General features: G+C 38.6%; 1 protein-coding gene across 5 annotated transcripts in view; it reads left to right on the top strand.

Moving 5' to 3' along the window:
• Nucleotides 1–16454, top strand: part of SH3KBP1 (SH3 domain containing kinase binding protein 1) — a 339502-nt gene that overhangs the window by 183444 nt on the left and 139604 nt on the right. For 4 of the 5 annotated variants that reach the window (XM_073356811.2, XM_078854184.1, XM_073356821.1 and 1 more), the window contains 2 exons: nucleotides 5460–5589; nucleotides 11119–11193. In XM_073356811.2, coding sequence (XP_073212912.1) covers nucleotides 5460–5589; nucleotides 11119–11193 — 205 coding nt within the window. The remainder of the gene's footprint in view (nucleotides 1–5459; nucleotides 5590–11118; nucleotides 11194–16454) is intronic. The other variant, XM_078854185.1, reaches the window with a different exon arrangement.

Genomic DNA, 16454 nt, shown 5'->3' with positions numbered 1-16454 from the left:
GAGGGGAGGGAAAGAGGGGCTAATATCAGGGTGTCCCCCACCCCCCTACTCCTGCCCCCACTTACCCCTTCTCCATATAGAGCAGGGTGGGGACAGGACAGGGCTCAGGATAGAGAGAGCTTGCTGGCCGCAGCTGCTAGCTCAAGTTCCTGATCTTTTCAAAGGCGATGTACTTAGAATGGTGTCAGCAAACTTAAAGGGGCAATGCACATCTCTCTCTCTCCCACACACAGGGTGTGTGTCTCTGTCTCCCATGCTGTCTCCCCTCCCTCCATTCATGTTGTCTTGTAGAGTGAGGCTACATTAACAACAATGTGTTAACCCTTGAGTACTCATCCGAATGCTAGTTCATCATTTAGCAGTAAGGCATTCCCTGGGAAATATCCCACCCTCTTCCACCCTCTAACTTCACTACCTCAACCAAGCTTCACAATCATCATTGCTGTGTACAGTATTAAATTATTTGTTTAAAACTTATACCGTGTGTGTGTGTGTGTGTATACACACACACACGGTATAAGTTTTGTCTGGTGAAAAAAATTTCCCTGGAACCTAACCCCCACCCTATTTACATTAATTCTTATGGGGAAATTGGATTCATTCAACATCAGTTCACTTAAAGTTGCATTTTTCAGGAACATAACTACGACGTTAAGTGAGGAGTTACTGTACCACATAATCTTATACGAGTGCTGTGGAGCTAAATACATTAATGTTTGTGAAGTACTGAGACACTATGGTGAGAGCAACATTATGGCCCAAAGCACTTCCATATTCACATCCTTAATCTTTGTTCAAAATATGCCCTGTTAGGTATCATTTGAAAACTAATAATTCACTGGTCAATAATATCATGGTGAAATACATGTAGCAACATGATATGTAAAGTTGTGTATTCCCCCAGTATGATGATACTAGTACATGCTCAAAACAGACAGCCTTGCCTCAGCAAGAGTTGTTAAACAGGTCTATCCGAAACAAATGAATGTGTGTTTACCTCAGTTTACAGATAAGTGGTAAATAGAACCATCAAAACATCAGGAAGAGGAGATGGCAGGAACCAGAACAATTTGCATTTTAACAAACAAAAGTGGGGGAAGATGGAGCATAGAGCTTTCCATGTTGCCTTCCTCACAACTTGAATGAACTTTACTTTGAGGGGGTACCCTTCAGAAGAATTCATTTCAAAGATTAAATCTACTATAAAAGGAAAGGGGCAGTGATCCCCAAATTATCTCTTTCACTAAGAAGACAAAATAACCAGTGCCTGAGGGCCTCTGGAAGAGATCCTAACTGAAATGAGAGGTCCGCCACATCTTGCTGGTAGATTGTGGGTTGAGAACAGTCCTCTTGAACAAAGCCTTGAACCAAACCTTGATAGATTAAGTTTCAGACTTTTAGATGTGTGCTTTTATTTTTACTTACTTGTAACCATTTCTAACTTTATCTCTTATACATGAACTCACTTAAAATAATATCTTCTTTTGTTAATTAACTTGTCTTACTGTTAATCTAAACCAGCAGTGGTGGGTTTTGTCTCCTTAAAGGAGATAATGGATCATCTTCTTCTGAATGTTGCAGGAGAGGGCTGGACGTATCAAAGCACATGGGTCTGGGGAAGTTTAGGAATGGGAGTATGTTGGGGTCACCTGCTAACATTAGCCAAGGCTGGTAAAGACAAAAGTGTGTCTGTGATAACTGCTGGCAGGCTGTTGGACTCAAAGTGATGGAATCAGAGCTGTACAGCATGCAGAACACATGTACATGCTGGCCGCTGACTCCGTGTGTGTCCCAGGAAGGGAGCCACAAGTAGCAGAAGCATTTTGGGGCACTCAGGATTATAATGCAAGCGGTGACACAACCTCTCACTGGTCGGGCTTCACGTTGAATGAGGTGCAGTACTGGAGAATGTCACCTCATGGCACTGCAGGCTCACTACTCCATTTACCTCTGGGTTTTTCCAAATATCTAGCCCACAGTCAGGGGGTTTTACATATGCAACTTTAATACTGGCATTTTCTAACTTTTGAGTGCTTGATTTTGCAACCTTTATGTTCTTCTAACATTGGGTTTTTGTTTATGTAATATAATATTAGAATAATTAAAACTGCATGCATGCTAAAAACTGTAATCACAGTAAATAAAGTTGAGCATGTATGTAGATCTTTACAGGATTGGCACCTATATATGTAACTTAGGTGGCAGAAAACACCTCTTCCAGATTTTCTTTCACCTAAGAGTAACTGCTACTTTAGGACTACATTAGCTGATTATATTGATATATTATTTGTTGTGATGCAGGACCAATATGGAAGGCAAAATAATGGCTGTGTATGTTGTATTATCCATATAGAGTCAAGATGGGAACCATGCGGGGTATGCTGTATTTGGGAAGGGGAAAGAGTTTTCCAAGCCAGATTTCGACACAGAGCCACATATTCTGTTAGAATAAAAAGGGGGAAAATTTTTACCAGAAGCTGTAAAGTGAAGCATTTTAAATAGAATATTCAGCTATCCTTAAACTTCTAAGCCTTGGCTTCACTAGGAAAAAATGCTATGTTCTTAACTCAAGTTAACTTGTAAAATTCTAGTGAAGACAAAACAGTAGTTTTCACTTTAGTTAGAAGGTCATAAGAATGGCCATACTGGGTCAGACCAAAGGTCCATCCAGCCCAGTATCTTGAACCAAAAACAGTATATACAGTATTGTCAGTAGGAGATGGCTTAATTCAAGAACCTTTCCTCTACTACAGGAATCCTGATTTCTGTTCTGTGGTTGAGGTAAAAAAGAAGAGGATGATTTTTACAGTACATGAATGCTAGGCAAGAGTTAGGACCCAGGTGCATAAATCCTGAAAGCACTTAGCTACAGTAACAGATTTTACTGAATACTTGTACCTTCTGATAGGCTACTCACATGAATAATGCATTTCTATTTGTAAGCTTTTATTGACTAAGAATTATCACATCATTTCAAACCATATGGCACAAGGTTGTCCCTATTTGGGGCTGTTAAATCCCAGAGACAGTTTTATATGTAGTTTGCTGTATGAAATAATCTCTAACTAGTGTATTTAAAGTTAATAAAAATGTGCATGCACACACATACGCACACCTGTGTTGTACAATGCTGTTGTTGAAAAAATATTTATTAAAACATGGAGCTCCCCAGTATCCTATGCGAACATCACTTTGCATAGTGTTTTGGAAAGATTCCACTTCTGGCTCTAGTCTCTTGCTCACTGGGCAGACACTGGAAATATCATGCAGTAGTCATCAGTAAGCATTGCAGATGATGTAAGGGTGAATAATGATGAGATTTGTGCGTGTGTGTGTATGGAACTGATATTAATTTATTAAAAATCAGTGTTATGCAAGAGGAAACATACAGAAAAAATTACTTTGGAGGGATGTAAGTGGATAATATTGGTTGGTCTTGTTTTGGTTTTATAGCATACGGGGGGGGGAAGGCAGTAAGGGCTCAATCTTGCAAGATTGGGACCTAAAGGTCTGCATAATTCCATTGTGCTTCATCTTTTGGTCATCTGTAAGTCAGACTTGAGTAACTGTTAGGGTAGTATGGGTAATGAATAAAGGTTCAGTTTTGATCAATAATGTCTTCTGTGAATAATACAGTATTATAAGTAGAAATATTTTATATATGAATTGTATTAAAAGGTGTAGCTAACGATTTTAACCCTATAATTTTCCTCTTTGAAAATTATTATAGGAAAGATTTGGCTTTTGAAAATACTATTGTTTATTTTTCTCTGTTTTTCCCAGCCTTTTTAGTTTGACCAGAGAAGACAAAAACAAACAAGTATATTATTTTTCTAGGACATATGAAAACACTGGCTGAAATCCTAGCCCCACTGAAGCCCATGGGAGTTTTGCCATTGACTTTCAGTGTGGCGGGGCCACTGTTTCACCAAGAATGTCTTGTTCCTTCTTCTCTCTAAGGCAGCAGGTAGCTAACAACCATTATTCCCAGAGGTGTGCTTGACCTCACTGATGTTACTGATCCATCAACAAAGTGTTTTGGCATGGTAAGGTACTGAAGTTGTTAAATGAAAATAGCCACATTGATTTGCATTTCATTCAAAATTAAAGGCAAAAAGTCAGCATAAAAGGACATGAATTTGAATGAGACGCAAGAGGTAGAAAAAACCCTACAGTAAAAATAACTTGGTAAATGTACTTTATAGTAATATATCAAAAGGAAGTAACCAAACAAAAATAAATCACGGTACAGTATATGTCTGGGTTTTAAGATTCAGCTACTTCATCTATAGGTTGAGAAAATATTTTCTATAAGTTGTTGCTGGCATCCTGGATATGTTCTTAATAAATGATTTACAGTATAAAAACTTGTGACTTTTACAAAATTTGCTATATAGCTGAGTTCTTAGCAAATAACTGAAACCGTTTTAATTTTTTGTTTCTAAAAAAATTAGTAAACAGCTACAACTTGCAAAGCACTTGGAATCTGGTTTTCAGAATTTTATTTTATTTATTTATTTTTTGACAGAAAGGAGATGGGTGAAACCACATTAGAGACTGATATTTCACAGACTGAAGCTGTCCTCTCCTGTCACTTTTTTGTGGATGGGCAGTGTCTGATGAATGGAAGATATTAATCTGTCAAAGATATGTTTATCTGATGCAGAGAATAAATCATTCCCTGCTGTCATGTTATAACCTAAAGGCATCTGGTATTTAGGGACTGTCATTTCCTAGTATGATGCTCCCATTCCATATTGGATAGGTTACACATGAGGGAATGAATTATTTTTAGGTGATGTATTTATTTTCTATGGAAATTACATTAGGAAGTTGCTTGCTTCTTTTTCTCCCATTATTATTTATTTCTGTAGGTCCTGTTGACTCTACTGCAATCTAACACACATTAGTACTGTTCTTCATATTCTCTCAGTTCTTTGCCGTTTCCTTAACTTTTACATAATACGTGGTGTCACGTCATGCAGTGGAAACCTAAAGAAGTTGCTTGTAAAGACTTGGAATTTTTCAGTTAGTGTTCTTTTTCATATCCTGTCATGAATGGGGGTGTGGTGTTGCTGCGCACAGTTAACGAGCTGTCATATTTCAACCGCTGCATTTCCTTGGTGGTTGAACTAATTCTTACAAATGTGAAGTGTGCTTGGCGCTCTGTAATTGTGAAGTATTGCTCAGTCATTTTATTTAATGGCTTGTCCACTCCCATGGTTGAACAAATAAAAAAACCTGCAGATGTGCACAGATAATATACATCCATCTCGTGCATATAAAAAGGACACATGCAAATCGCATCCCATTCTTGTAGAAATGCATACAAACAGCTCAAAATCAGTGTTCTTTTCACATTTGTTCTTATTCATACAATTTGTATTTTAAAACATTTAAATAAAAAAAGTACTGTATATATTAACACCCCTTTTTGTTCTGTTTCTGTCTTGCTCCAGGTGGAGGAGGGCTGGTGGGAAGGAATTCTCAATGGAAAGACTGGCATGTTTCCTTCCAACTTCATAAAGGAACTTTCTGTTGATTCTGATGATGTGGAAATTGCACAGGAGGAACAACTAGTAAAGCCAAGTAAGGAACAAAGTATTATCAAGTCAGTCTATTTTTCCTCTTCTTGTTTATTGACTTGCTGATATGCTGGGATCGTCTTACCTCTTGCTTGGAAGAGTTTCAGAATGCCTTGTTCTAAAGCTGGTGCCAGGAAAAGGTTGATTGGTTGTTGATGCTATATGGGTATTAGCACCTTCCCCTTAATTATAGCACTTTGCATTAAAGACCAATCCAGCTACAACTGTGAAGGGCCAAGGAAATGATGCCATTTCATGACTTTAGGGCTTCTGTTTCATAATGAAAATACACTACCATTTTGTCCTTACATGCAGTAGCTGAACAAAATTACCAAAACGCTTATACAATGGTTATACTTAGTTATTTTAGCAGGGGACTAGGAGTGCCAGGCCTTATTCAATGAGTCCTCCTGGGTATTTAAGGATTCATAATTATTGGTGTGGGACATGCGGCACTTTCTCCCTCCAGGTGCTGAGCATGCTACTTCCACATCCATCATTCCCAATCCCTGCTAGCCAAAGGAGCAAAAGGCCAGAACTAGGACTCAGATTTGGTTCTCCCACTGCGCCATCCGCTCACCTGGATTTTCAATACTGCTGCAGGTGAAAAGCATGTTTGGTAACTAAGTTTGCAGTAGTGTCAGCTTGGTAGTGGATTCTCCCAATTTGTAACTTTTTCCTTGATGTAAGGAGAAGAATAACCTGAATCATAAATTTGCTTCTGTATGAATCGGATACTCCTCTCTGTCTTGCTGCATTTCAGTTTCTTCAAGTAAAGATTCTTGGCACTATCTCCAAATTCTGTGGTCACTAGATCCTGTGTTTTAAAAATATTCCCACAGTATTTGCATATTTTAGCATAAGTGCACATTTACTTGATAAGTTGCTCCCTGCCAGGCCATTTGTTGTCTTTATTCTATATGACAGAAATAAGGTTGTTAAATAAAAGCCTACTGTAGTGTTTGGAAGAGGGTTTTTCTAATTTCTTATACGGACAGGTATTAGTGACCAACTCTATATGCGTGGGGTTGGTATGATCTTCATAGAGAATACTGCTTCAGTCTCAAATTAACCTGCTTTAAAAATATTCAGCAATTTAAAGAGAGGTGCAGGGAGGAAATTAATCTGCAGGAGTAATATTGAAGTTATATGTTCCAATATGTAGGCAGGCTACACTTTGAAATTACTACTTGCAATTATAATGTTTTTAATATAAATGCAATGAAGTTTCATAGAATTAATCCCAATTTGTCAATAACATTTCACAAGTTAATTCATAGAGGCTTCAATTTGGAATCTGTATTTTATCTCCTAGATTCTACACTGATGGGTACTTTATAAAAATGTTTATAGGTAGGTAGATTTCCAGGATGGGCCCCCCTTTTCCTGTACGAGAGGGAAAATGTTCCTTTTCTTTGCTAATGTTTCATTTTTAGCCTTAAGTGCTCACTTGTTATGATGATAAGTGTCCCAGAAAAGGCTTTAAACAGATTTGACAAAGGCAAGTAAGTGTAAAATATTTATATCCTTTCATAATGACATAGGTAACCAATTTAGTTAAGTAATCAGATTGCTCCCTTGGGCCTCTTTGCTTGATAAAACCCTACCAATTATAAAATTCATGTTAAAGGGACATCATCAACATAAAAATTACATCTGTCTAAAATCACTTGTACCTTCTCTCCTAAGTAATACCTAAGATTACTTTATCTGAAAGAGAGTGAGAGAATGTTGTTTTTTTTCATTTTGTGTAAATTGAATATTTGAATGTGCTTAGTCACTAGCCAGTTTCACAGTTGTTTATGTGGGTGTTTCAGGCAGCAGCAAAATAGTTCTAAAATGGAAAAAATATTACGAAGCCACAAATAAAGGCAAGGGGACTTAGGGCTCAGCTGTAGTCTCTGTAATTATTTTTTAAAAATTGACAATTTCCAAGTTAACATTATCCCTTTAGGGGCCTGATCCTGTAACAATGGGAGTTTTGTTATCCATTTTAATGAGTTTAGGATTGGGACCGTATGGAAGTCATGCATACACGTTCCTCCAAGGGAGCTAAGGACTGACTGAGTTCTTTCTGGATTGTCTCTTGTAATGGTTACAGCTGTTACCTCATAAATGAATGGCCATTTATAAGGCTACATCAGGTACCTCAATATGTATATTAAAAATCTATACATTAGATAGGCATTAGGCACACACATCAGTGGGAAATGCCACTTAAAATATCCATATTTACTATTTTTTCAGAAGGAAGAGTTGTAGATCAAGCAAATATAAATACATCAAGAGACAGTATGTTACTTAATTTAGGGATCTAATTTCAGGCCTCCAACTCAGTTCCTCGCTTGGAGGAAGACGAGGGATGTTAGTGCTGCAGTTTCTTGAGAGATGGTAGGATCATGTAGTGTAGGACTATAACATCTCTCGGCTTTGTAGCAGCTTGACTACACTGCACCATAGAGTGGACTACGGGTGTGAATTGCAGAGTGCACCAAAATGTTGCCATCTAACTGCCCTATGTGGACACTACTGGCACAAACTAAAATGTATCTAGTTTGCATGAATGCAGTTCTATTTGAAAGAGGACTGTGTTAATGCTAACTAAGTACTTTATAGTCCAGCAGCATCCACGCAGGACAGTTATATTGCAACACTATGGTGTGCTCTGCCATTCAGACCACTGTAGTGCCCACTGTGGTGCAGTGCAGACATGGCCTAGGAGTAGCACTGGTTGAGGTGGACTATATCTAGGGATTATAACACAGGACTCAGAGTCAGATCTTAGATGTTTACTCTGGATGACAAACTTGTATCCATATCGTGCAATCAAGTCTGTGTGGCCTGAGCATCCATGCCGAGCCCCGTGGAGATCAATGGGGATCTGCACAGACTCAGATCTGCCCATGAAGATCCAATTGCAGAATGGAAGTTATAATGTAATCTGGGGCAGTGACTTAACTCTGCTTCCCCACCTGAAAAATGGGTATAATAATACTTGTCCACTTTTTTAGGTCTTTTATGCAGTTTGGTTAATCAAGGTTTGTAAAGCAGTTGGGGATCTTCAGGTGAAATGGACTGTAGAAATGCAAAACATTGTCATTATTTGGTTTTTAATAAGTCTTATTTACTATCTCTGGAGAGAACATTGTCCAGTGCCATAGGTCAGATAGACAGGGACTGTGCTCAAGGCTCTCAGAGTGGAGAAAGTGCAGGTGGGTATGTCCTTGGTGCTCCAAGATTGGTTCTGATGAAATACCATCCCCTCTCCTCTATGTAAGAAAATAAAATATAAATTATGGGAATTTGGGGATGTCTCTCTTTATTTATGCTGTGTCTCTTTTTTAGGACAAGCAAATGTTTTGTAGTAGTTTAGCGAAGTGACTTGGATTGAGGAATCCAGAGTCCTTTTCTCACCACTGCCACAACTGAATGACCTTGAAAAAGTTACTTGGACCAAATGTTTTAAAGGTGGCATCTGTTCTTGGATACTCTGTTTGGAACTCAGTTGGGCCCAGTTTTTCAGAGGGGCTGAGAAACTGTAATTTCCAATGAGTTCTGGGTGCCTTGGCATTTTGGAAAGTAAGGGCTTCGTAAGATCAGAGATAATTTAAAAAATGTATGGCCGATCTGTAAAATGACTGTAATATGCCCTGTCCTCGAAGACGCATGGCATACTTCATTAAGGCTTGATTTTCATACCTGTGCTCACATTGAGTAACTCCTTATTTTTCCAGGAGTCCTATTGATTTCAAAGTGTTGTTGTCTGTTGGTAGTAGATAACATCCACAAGTTGTGTGTGCTAGATTTCTCAGCTGTCTTTGCATTTGTTTATTTGGTTTTAGGATATTCTGAAATACCACAGCTTCTCATTACAGCTTAACAAAAGATCAGGAAAATTGTCGTGTGTAATGAAACTGAGTATTATAACCTTGTGAATGAAAGTCTTATCTTAAGGGGTTTCAGAGTAACAGCTGTGTTAGTCTGTATTTGCAAAAAGAAAAGGAGTACTTGTGGCACCTTAGAGACTAACCAATTTATTTGAGCTCACGAAAGCTTATGCTCAAATAAATTGGTTAGTCTCTAAGGTGCCACAAGTACTCCTTTATCTTAAGGGGGTGATTTCACAGTCCTTTTAATATGCCTGAGGCAATATCACAGCATTTAAAGACTGTTGGATATATCTTGCTATCTCTTTTGCTTGTGTGTAAGTTAAGCTATGACTAGGTCTAATTTAATATATTGGATATTTATAAAACATATTAGCCATGATCTCTAAGAAATCATGAGCGCCAGTACTAAGATTGATGTTAGACTCTGGAGCTAATGATTTAGTTAGGCAATGTAATACATCTTAACTTCTTTACATTTCAGCTGTCTCTTCACTGTCACGCAGCCAAACATTTCCTTCTCTGCTTTCTTAACAGCTGAATGAATGAGTGCTTTCACTTAAAGGTGATCTGCAAAGGAGAAGGGGGAGGGCTTTGTGCTTTTTTTTTGTTGTTGCTTGCTTATGTAGACAGATGGCGTTGGATGTTTTCATTTGTATACTTTATTCTGCCTGTTTATTACAGTATATATACAGTTCTAACTGTTTTTTCCCCTAGAAGATGTTTTGGATGACTGGAGAACTGGTAGGACTATGACAGAATAATATGTAATGAAATCTGTATTAGCTAATGTGTTAGCTGTCTCACTGTAAACAGCAAACAAACAAAACCCACAATCTTTTTTTTGGCAGTAAAGGCATAGCCTTAATCAACTGAAATGGGAAGCAGTCTTTGTTCAGACTGTTTAAAGCTCTTTATGTTTTGTTTGTTTTTTGGATAACACTTATTTAGCTGAATAAACCACTGGGTTAAACAAATGTCTTTAAGAGTCAACATGTCATCCCTTCAGTTAAGAACTGTTAAAGTTCATAATCCATATCTGAAACCTTCAATGAGTCCCTCAGCAAAACGTTGTTTTTGGTATTTCTAATGTCCTGTCTACATTAAGTGAATGCTGGTATTCAGTGACCTGCCAGTGAAGTGTGTCTCTATATCAGGGGCATGAAGTGATATTAATAGAAATTTCCCTACTATAGACAGGGCCTAGGGCAAAAAACAAACAAGAAAAAAGTGTTTGAAAAGTCTTTTCAGGCTGTCTTTAAATCTCAGACAGAGACAAAAAAAGAGGAGACATATTTTCTGTTCATTCACACTTGTAAAATAAAACTTTATGGGCCAAATTTTCTCTCATTTGGCCATTAGAGATTATGGGAAACAATACATTATACAACTCAACCAAGGTGGCTTTAGCAAAATCAAGAGAGATTTCCCTATCTGACATACATGCAGTGAGAATATTTGTAACTTCATGTACAGTCAGATATTGCAGCTAATGGTCTCATTGTTTTGCTAATAGAACTCTTAAAATGTTAGTAATTGAAAGTACAGATTAAAAACTCTTCTTCTACCTTCTTTTTTACCATCATTCGATCTCTCCTTCCCCTCTTCTGTTTCCTCTTTCCTTCTTTTCTTTCATTTCCTGTCAGGAAAGTCTGCCTTTCATGGGACAGTTCTGTACAGAGTGGCACAAGCAAAGATTGACAGCTACAGACGCTATAACAGTGAGTGTAATTAAAATTCAAAAGGCAGTTTTAAAGATGACATCTTACTCCTCAATATATGTTTGATTCATCTACACTTGTAAAGTGTGTCACCATTACTCACTTATGGCTGCACTACCTGTAGATGTGTCTGTGAGCTAACTCTTATTTGCTGCTGACAGATGCCATAATCGTAGCGTATTGAGAAAGTATTCTCATTTTCTCTGTGCATGTGTGTGTGTTTATATATATCTATACAATGTATGTGAGCACGCAACAAGCTGTCAATTGTGTTGGCTTTCGGTCATAGGTGTGGAGTGGGGTGAAAAGTCTTTGGTCTGATGATTTCAGCCATGTGAGACTTGTAGGTTTCTGGAGCGTAACCATACCCTCTGAAGTGTGTTGTTGCTTTTACATTGTTGCATGCAACGATTGTTGAACATATCAAATATATTTTTCTTACAAGAAAAAAGTGTAAAGGAATTTTAAAGAGAAAACCCTGCATTCTTTAAAAATTACATTTGTGCACCCATCTTCTCTTGTCCTGTCCATGACTGCAATTACTGACAGCATTATGGCTCTATGTAATGTACCATTCACAGGAAGAAGGTAAAAGATCTGTCAGTCTAGGCCAGTTTCTAAGCACCAGTCTGCTCATTTCATGATCAGGCTTTTTGCTCCTCTATCCTGGAAGCATGGTGTGCATGATTCATTCCACATGCTTTCCTGATCTTCCTCCTTTCTTTTTCTTCTCCTACTGCAACCCTAGCTCTCAGAATAAGGCAGAAAATATGAAGATGAAAGTCAAAGACAAAGATGGGCAGAGAAGAGAGGAGGAAAGGAAAATGGAAATCCTCTGCTCCTCACAAACTGCTCTCTCATGCAGAAGTCTAGCAGCCAGAGATCAAGCATCACCACGACAACCCCCTCGGCTTGTCCACTCTCACTCTCTGACTCTAGGGAAACAAGTGATCAGTACTTCTGCCCTGCACAGGGAGTGAGGTCTCATGTTTATCTTGGCATGTGCTTCCCTCCAATGCAGTGGTGACAACAATGCTCCCTGGTCTTCATCCTTCCCCACCCTTACTCTGCCCCTCCACTTAGCTGTGGGTTGCTGCTCTCCTGCCTCCCAGAGACTTTGGACCGGTACGTCCTCTATCAGTGGACACTCCCTCTTACACTCTGAGTCTGCCAGGGCAGTAGTCCCCTGCTCTGCTGCCTCTCATCCACCACAGTTTGTTTTTTAGTGACTGGAGCTTTTACCATTCTCCCTTCTTCCTGGTTCAGTGCAGGTGCTGGTGCTCAGCTCCCAAAAGAGGGTGCTGTCTCCTCAGCCGCGGCTTCATAGGCTGTCTGTTTGCAGGCATTCATTTCTTTTTGTGGCTCATCTTTCCCATTCATGTTTCAAACATGCTCTCAGCCCAGCTGGAACAATCCACTTGGTCTGTGGTTTCTCTGCCTTCTTCCCTGGTGGTCCTTCTCTAGAACTTAGTTGTGAGGCCCTCTGTATTCTTTCAGATTCTTCCCACGCAACTTCCTATCTCTGTGATACTGCTTTTGACAATGCTAGACTTACAGGCAGATCCATGGTCTCTGTGGCTATCCGTGTGTGGATTTGAAGCTAGAAAGCTGAGAAGAGGTTCCTACAGATAAGCCTCTTTGGGCAGGTTTGAGACGAGGCAAGAATCTGGTCTCCCATGTGCTTTCAGAGATGCCCTCTCATGATCCAGTGCCCAAAGGGGGTATTTTATCACTCTTCGTCCTATTTCTCTAAGCAGCTCATCTTGCAGAGAAGACTCCTTCTCTATACTGACTTTTACTATCTCTCTTCCAGGGCAGCCCTACTGAGGCTGTGCTAAACCTGCCTCCTCTCATATCCTACCCAATGGTTTTTGGTTTTAGACAAAGTGTTCTTTTGATTCTTCAGGTGCACTTTCCTCCATTTTGGACACCTCCACAAAGACATTTTCATTTAAGAAAGCCTAATTAATTGTAGTCATGATAGCCCACGGAATGAAGGATTTGAGTTTTATTATTTCTTCTCTCCTGTTCCTGAAATCTTACTTGAAAATAGGACAGTTCTTTGACTTCTCCATGAGTTAATTTCAAAAGTAAATTCACATGTATATATTAAGGAACTCACTGTTCTTCCTAAAGCGTGTCTTGATTGTCCACTTTCACAGCAGAGGAAACTTCATTCCCAGGCCTTCAAACAAGCTCAGAAGTTTTTACCTCTCCACTGTATTTAAGGATTTTATGAAAATCAAGAGGAGTTCATTTTGTTTTGAAAGTCATAATAAAAGGACATTAATATAGTGGATTAAAAATTGTTTTCTGTTAGCCTATGATCATGCTAAATGACCATGTCCTAAAATTGTTAAATTCCATTCAGTTAGGGTACAGCAGCTCTTTCTGAGCACCAAGGACTGAGACACTGCCACTGAAATTTGTAAGATCATCTCCTTGCATTTACGTTCAGCATTATCCTTGGACCTCTCCTCATCTGCTGACATCACTTTTTGGCCATTAGGTATGGCAGGCTCCACTATACAGTAAGCCAAAATGTAGTATGCTGGGGAAATTGCTTCTGGGTAGGGTGGTTTGAAGAGGGATATACGACAAAGGAAAATTACTCACCAGTAATTTTGTTTATCGCAGTCCTCTCTTCTCCCATCCTACACTCCTCCCATGCCTCCTCAAAGAATTCTACTTGGAATTGTTTTATTTTGTCTTAATTTCTCCTTCTCTCTCTTTTCCTTTCTTTTCATCTGGAAGTGCCGTAACTGAAGGAAGTAGGCAGATTGGCGCGTATTTAATGCCTTGATTGACAGATATTTTGCCTTGATAGGTGGAGCCATAATGCTGTCAGTAATAGCTGCTGTTTAGTGTTATGGAAGAAGACAGGATTGCTACAAACAGAATTACCAGTGAGTAGTTTTTCTTTTGTGCTTTCTACTCTTCCACCAGTTTAGACCTTTTTTTTTTTCCTTTTAAAAATATTTTCTAGACCTTGAGTAACTGTTGCTGGTCAGAGTTCAAAGAAAGCAATATATGATTCATTACCTATTTATAATATGAATACTGTTGAAATAGCTCATCATATGAACAAAGTTAATTCACACAATTTTTAAAACATCATGAATTTTACAAATTTAAGGAGAGGTTTAAACTTTTCCATTTCTCTCCAATGTCTCTTAACTTGCTTACAGTATTTGCTTTCTAAAGAGAAAATATAACTAATATAGAGATGCTACAGTGTAAAGTAACATTTGAGGAAACAACAGTGCGAACATTTCATGAGGCACAATTTTCCTGAATAAGAATTAGCATACTGAGAAATGTTGCCTGAAAAACAAATGTGCAGATGGAGAAAAGGAAAAAAAACAGTGGTGGAGAGGGAGAAATGCATCAGATCCTTCCAAAGATTCAAGAACCCACCCGCAAAAAATGTTTTATCAGGCTTATAATAGACAATTTTCCTCTGGCTGTCAGGAAGAAATATTGTTTGATTGTGATTGTTACAAGTCCCTTCATGTAGTGTAAGCAATGTGTTTCTGCAGCCACTCAGAACAAGGGGGATAAATATAATTCAGAAATCAAGAAGGCAGCAGACAGAAGCACAGTATAACCAGTCTAAAATTAAATTGTGAGAATACTCTGTGACCGTTTATGGGGAATGGAAAAAAGGCTCCAACTTCAATGTTGATGGCTCAGAATTCATGTTAAAGACAATTCAAAGAGAGTTGTGCTCACACTGCACGTCTAATGCATGCTGCTCCATGGTGCAGGAAACCACTCCCCTTTACCCGGCATGATTTCTTGCTAAGGAATAAACAATTTGGGGCTGCTTGTCACATAGCAAGAATCATTGTGCTAAGGAAAATGAACATGCTGAAAGGAAATGACACTGTTTGGATTACAGAATTACATCTCCTGAAAGAATATATCTGATGATCAAATAAATAAATAAATAAATAAATAGAGTAATGCAGAGGATAGTCTAAATTTGCAACTTGTATGCACTATATACTGCAGCAGAAGCATTTTTAATTACGGTTTTACCCTGATTATAAAGCATGTGTTTGTTTTTCAAAATGTGCATTCATAATCATAACATTGTTCTGAACCAATATTTTAAAGCAGTTTTACGTAAACTGCTTTTCCTTTGTCTTTAATACTACTCTGAGGTAGTGTGAACCTAGCATCAGGGAACATAGGATATTCACAGAAAACAAGGCCAGAGACGAGTGCTGGGTGCGCAAAAAAACCAAACGAATCATGGTGGGCTGTGTGTGTATGCGCGCGCCTGCTCTCTCCTGCTTGCCACCGGGAAGGAAGGACCCTTCCTGCTTCGCTTCTTGACAAGATAATCATCAGGTTGTCACCATGGAACCACCCATCCCATGAAAATTCACCAGCCAAGACTTCCACAATCCCATGCTGCCAATCTCTGCTAGAGGGGCAGAGTATACTTCTTCTCTCTCTTCCTTTCTTCCTTAAAATCAGTGGGGGAGAGAAACAAACTCCATTTACACAGTTCTCCCTTTATCCCATTAAACACAGCTGACAGCATTTCTCTCTGGATGCCAGACCAAATTAGGAAAATCTCTTAGCTGTCTCAGGTGTTTGCCTCTGAACAGCTGACCTTTGTATCACTTGGTCTGGTAAAGCTTAGAGGGCATCAGGGAGGCAAGGCGGAAACATTGGCTACTGGCTATTCTGCCAATTACGTTTGGGGATTTTGCCAATACCATGAAATAAAGAGTAGCAGTACAGAACAAAGAATAAAAATGAAATTGCTAAACAATACATTAAAAGAGAATTTTCTTTGAAGCTTGAAAATGTTTTTTCTTTTTCTTTTTGGCCTTTTCACTTATTTATATTTAGAAACAATTATTTTTCCTGTGTTTTGAATAGAGTTAAAACAAAAATAAACAGCTGTGATAAAATTAACATTTTGAGCTTATCAAGTCTGAATATATCTTTGTGTTCCAGAATCCTGGACTGATGCCGCACAACTCTTGTTAGTGAATTAAATCTGATGGTCCTTCTAGTCCCCATTTGTGCTAATCTCAAAACCACTATAGTTTGGCACAATTTGGAGAGTTTGCTCTGGGGAGACCTCAGACAAATAGCAAGAGTGTTATAGGTCAAGTCTTGAAATGGCTTGACACAGCTGTGGTTTTCTGAGAAAGGATTAGGTCTGAGCTGCCTCTGGAGATAGTGTTGTTAAACTCTTACCTGCATGAATACTAAATTATCTAACACATTTATTGTGTAAA

This window comes from Lepidochelys kempii, chromosome 1 (genome assembly GCF_965140285.1).
Source record: "Lepidochelys kempii isolate rLepKem1 chromosome 1, rLepKem1.hap1, whole genome shotgun sequence".
Taxonomy (NCBI): domain Eukaryota; kingdom Metazoa; phylum Chordata; order Testudines; family Cheloniidae; genus Lepidochelys; species Lepidochelys kempii.
This window is presented reverse-complemented; position numbering and strand designations above follow the sequence as displayed.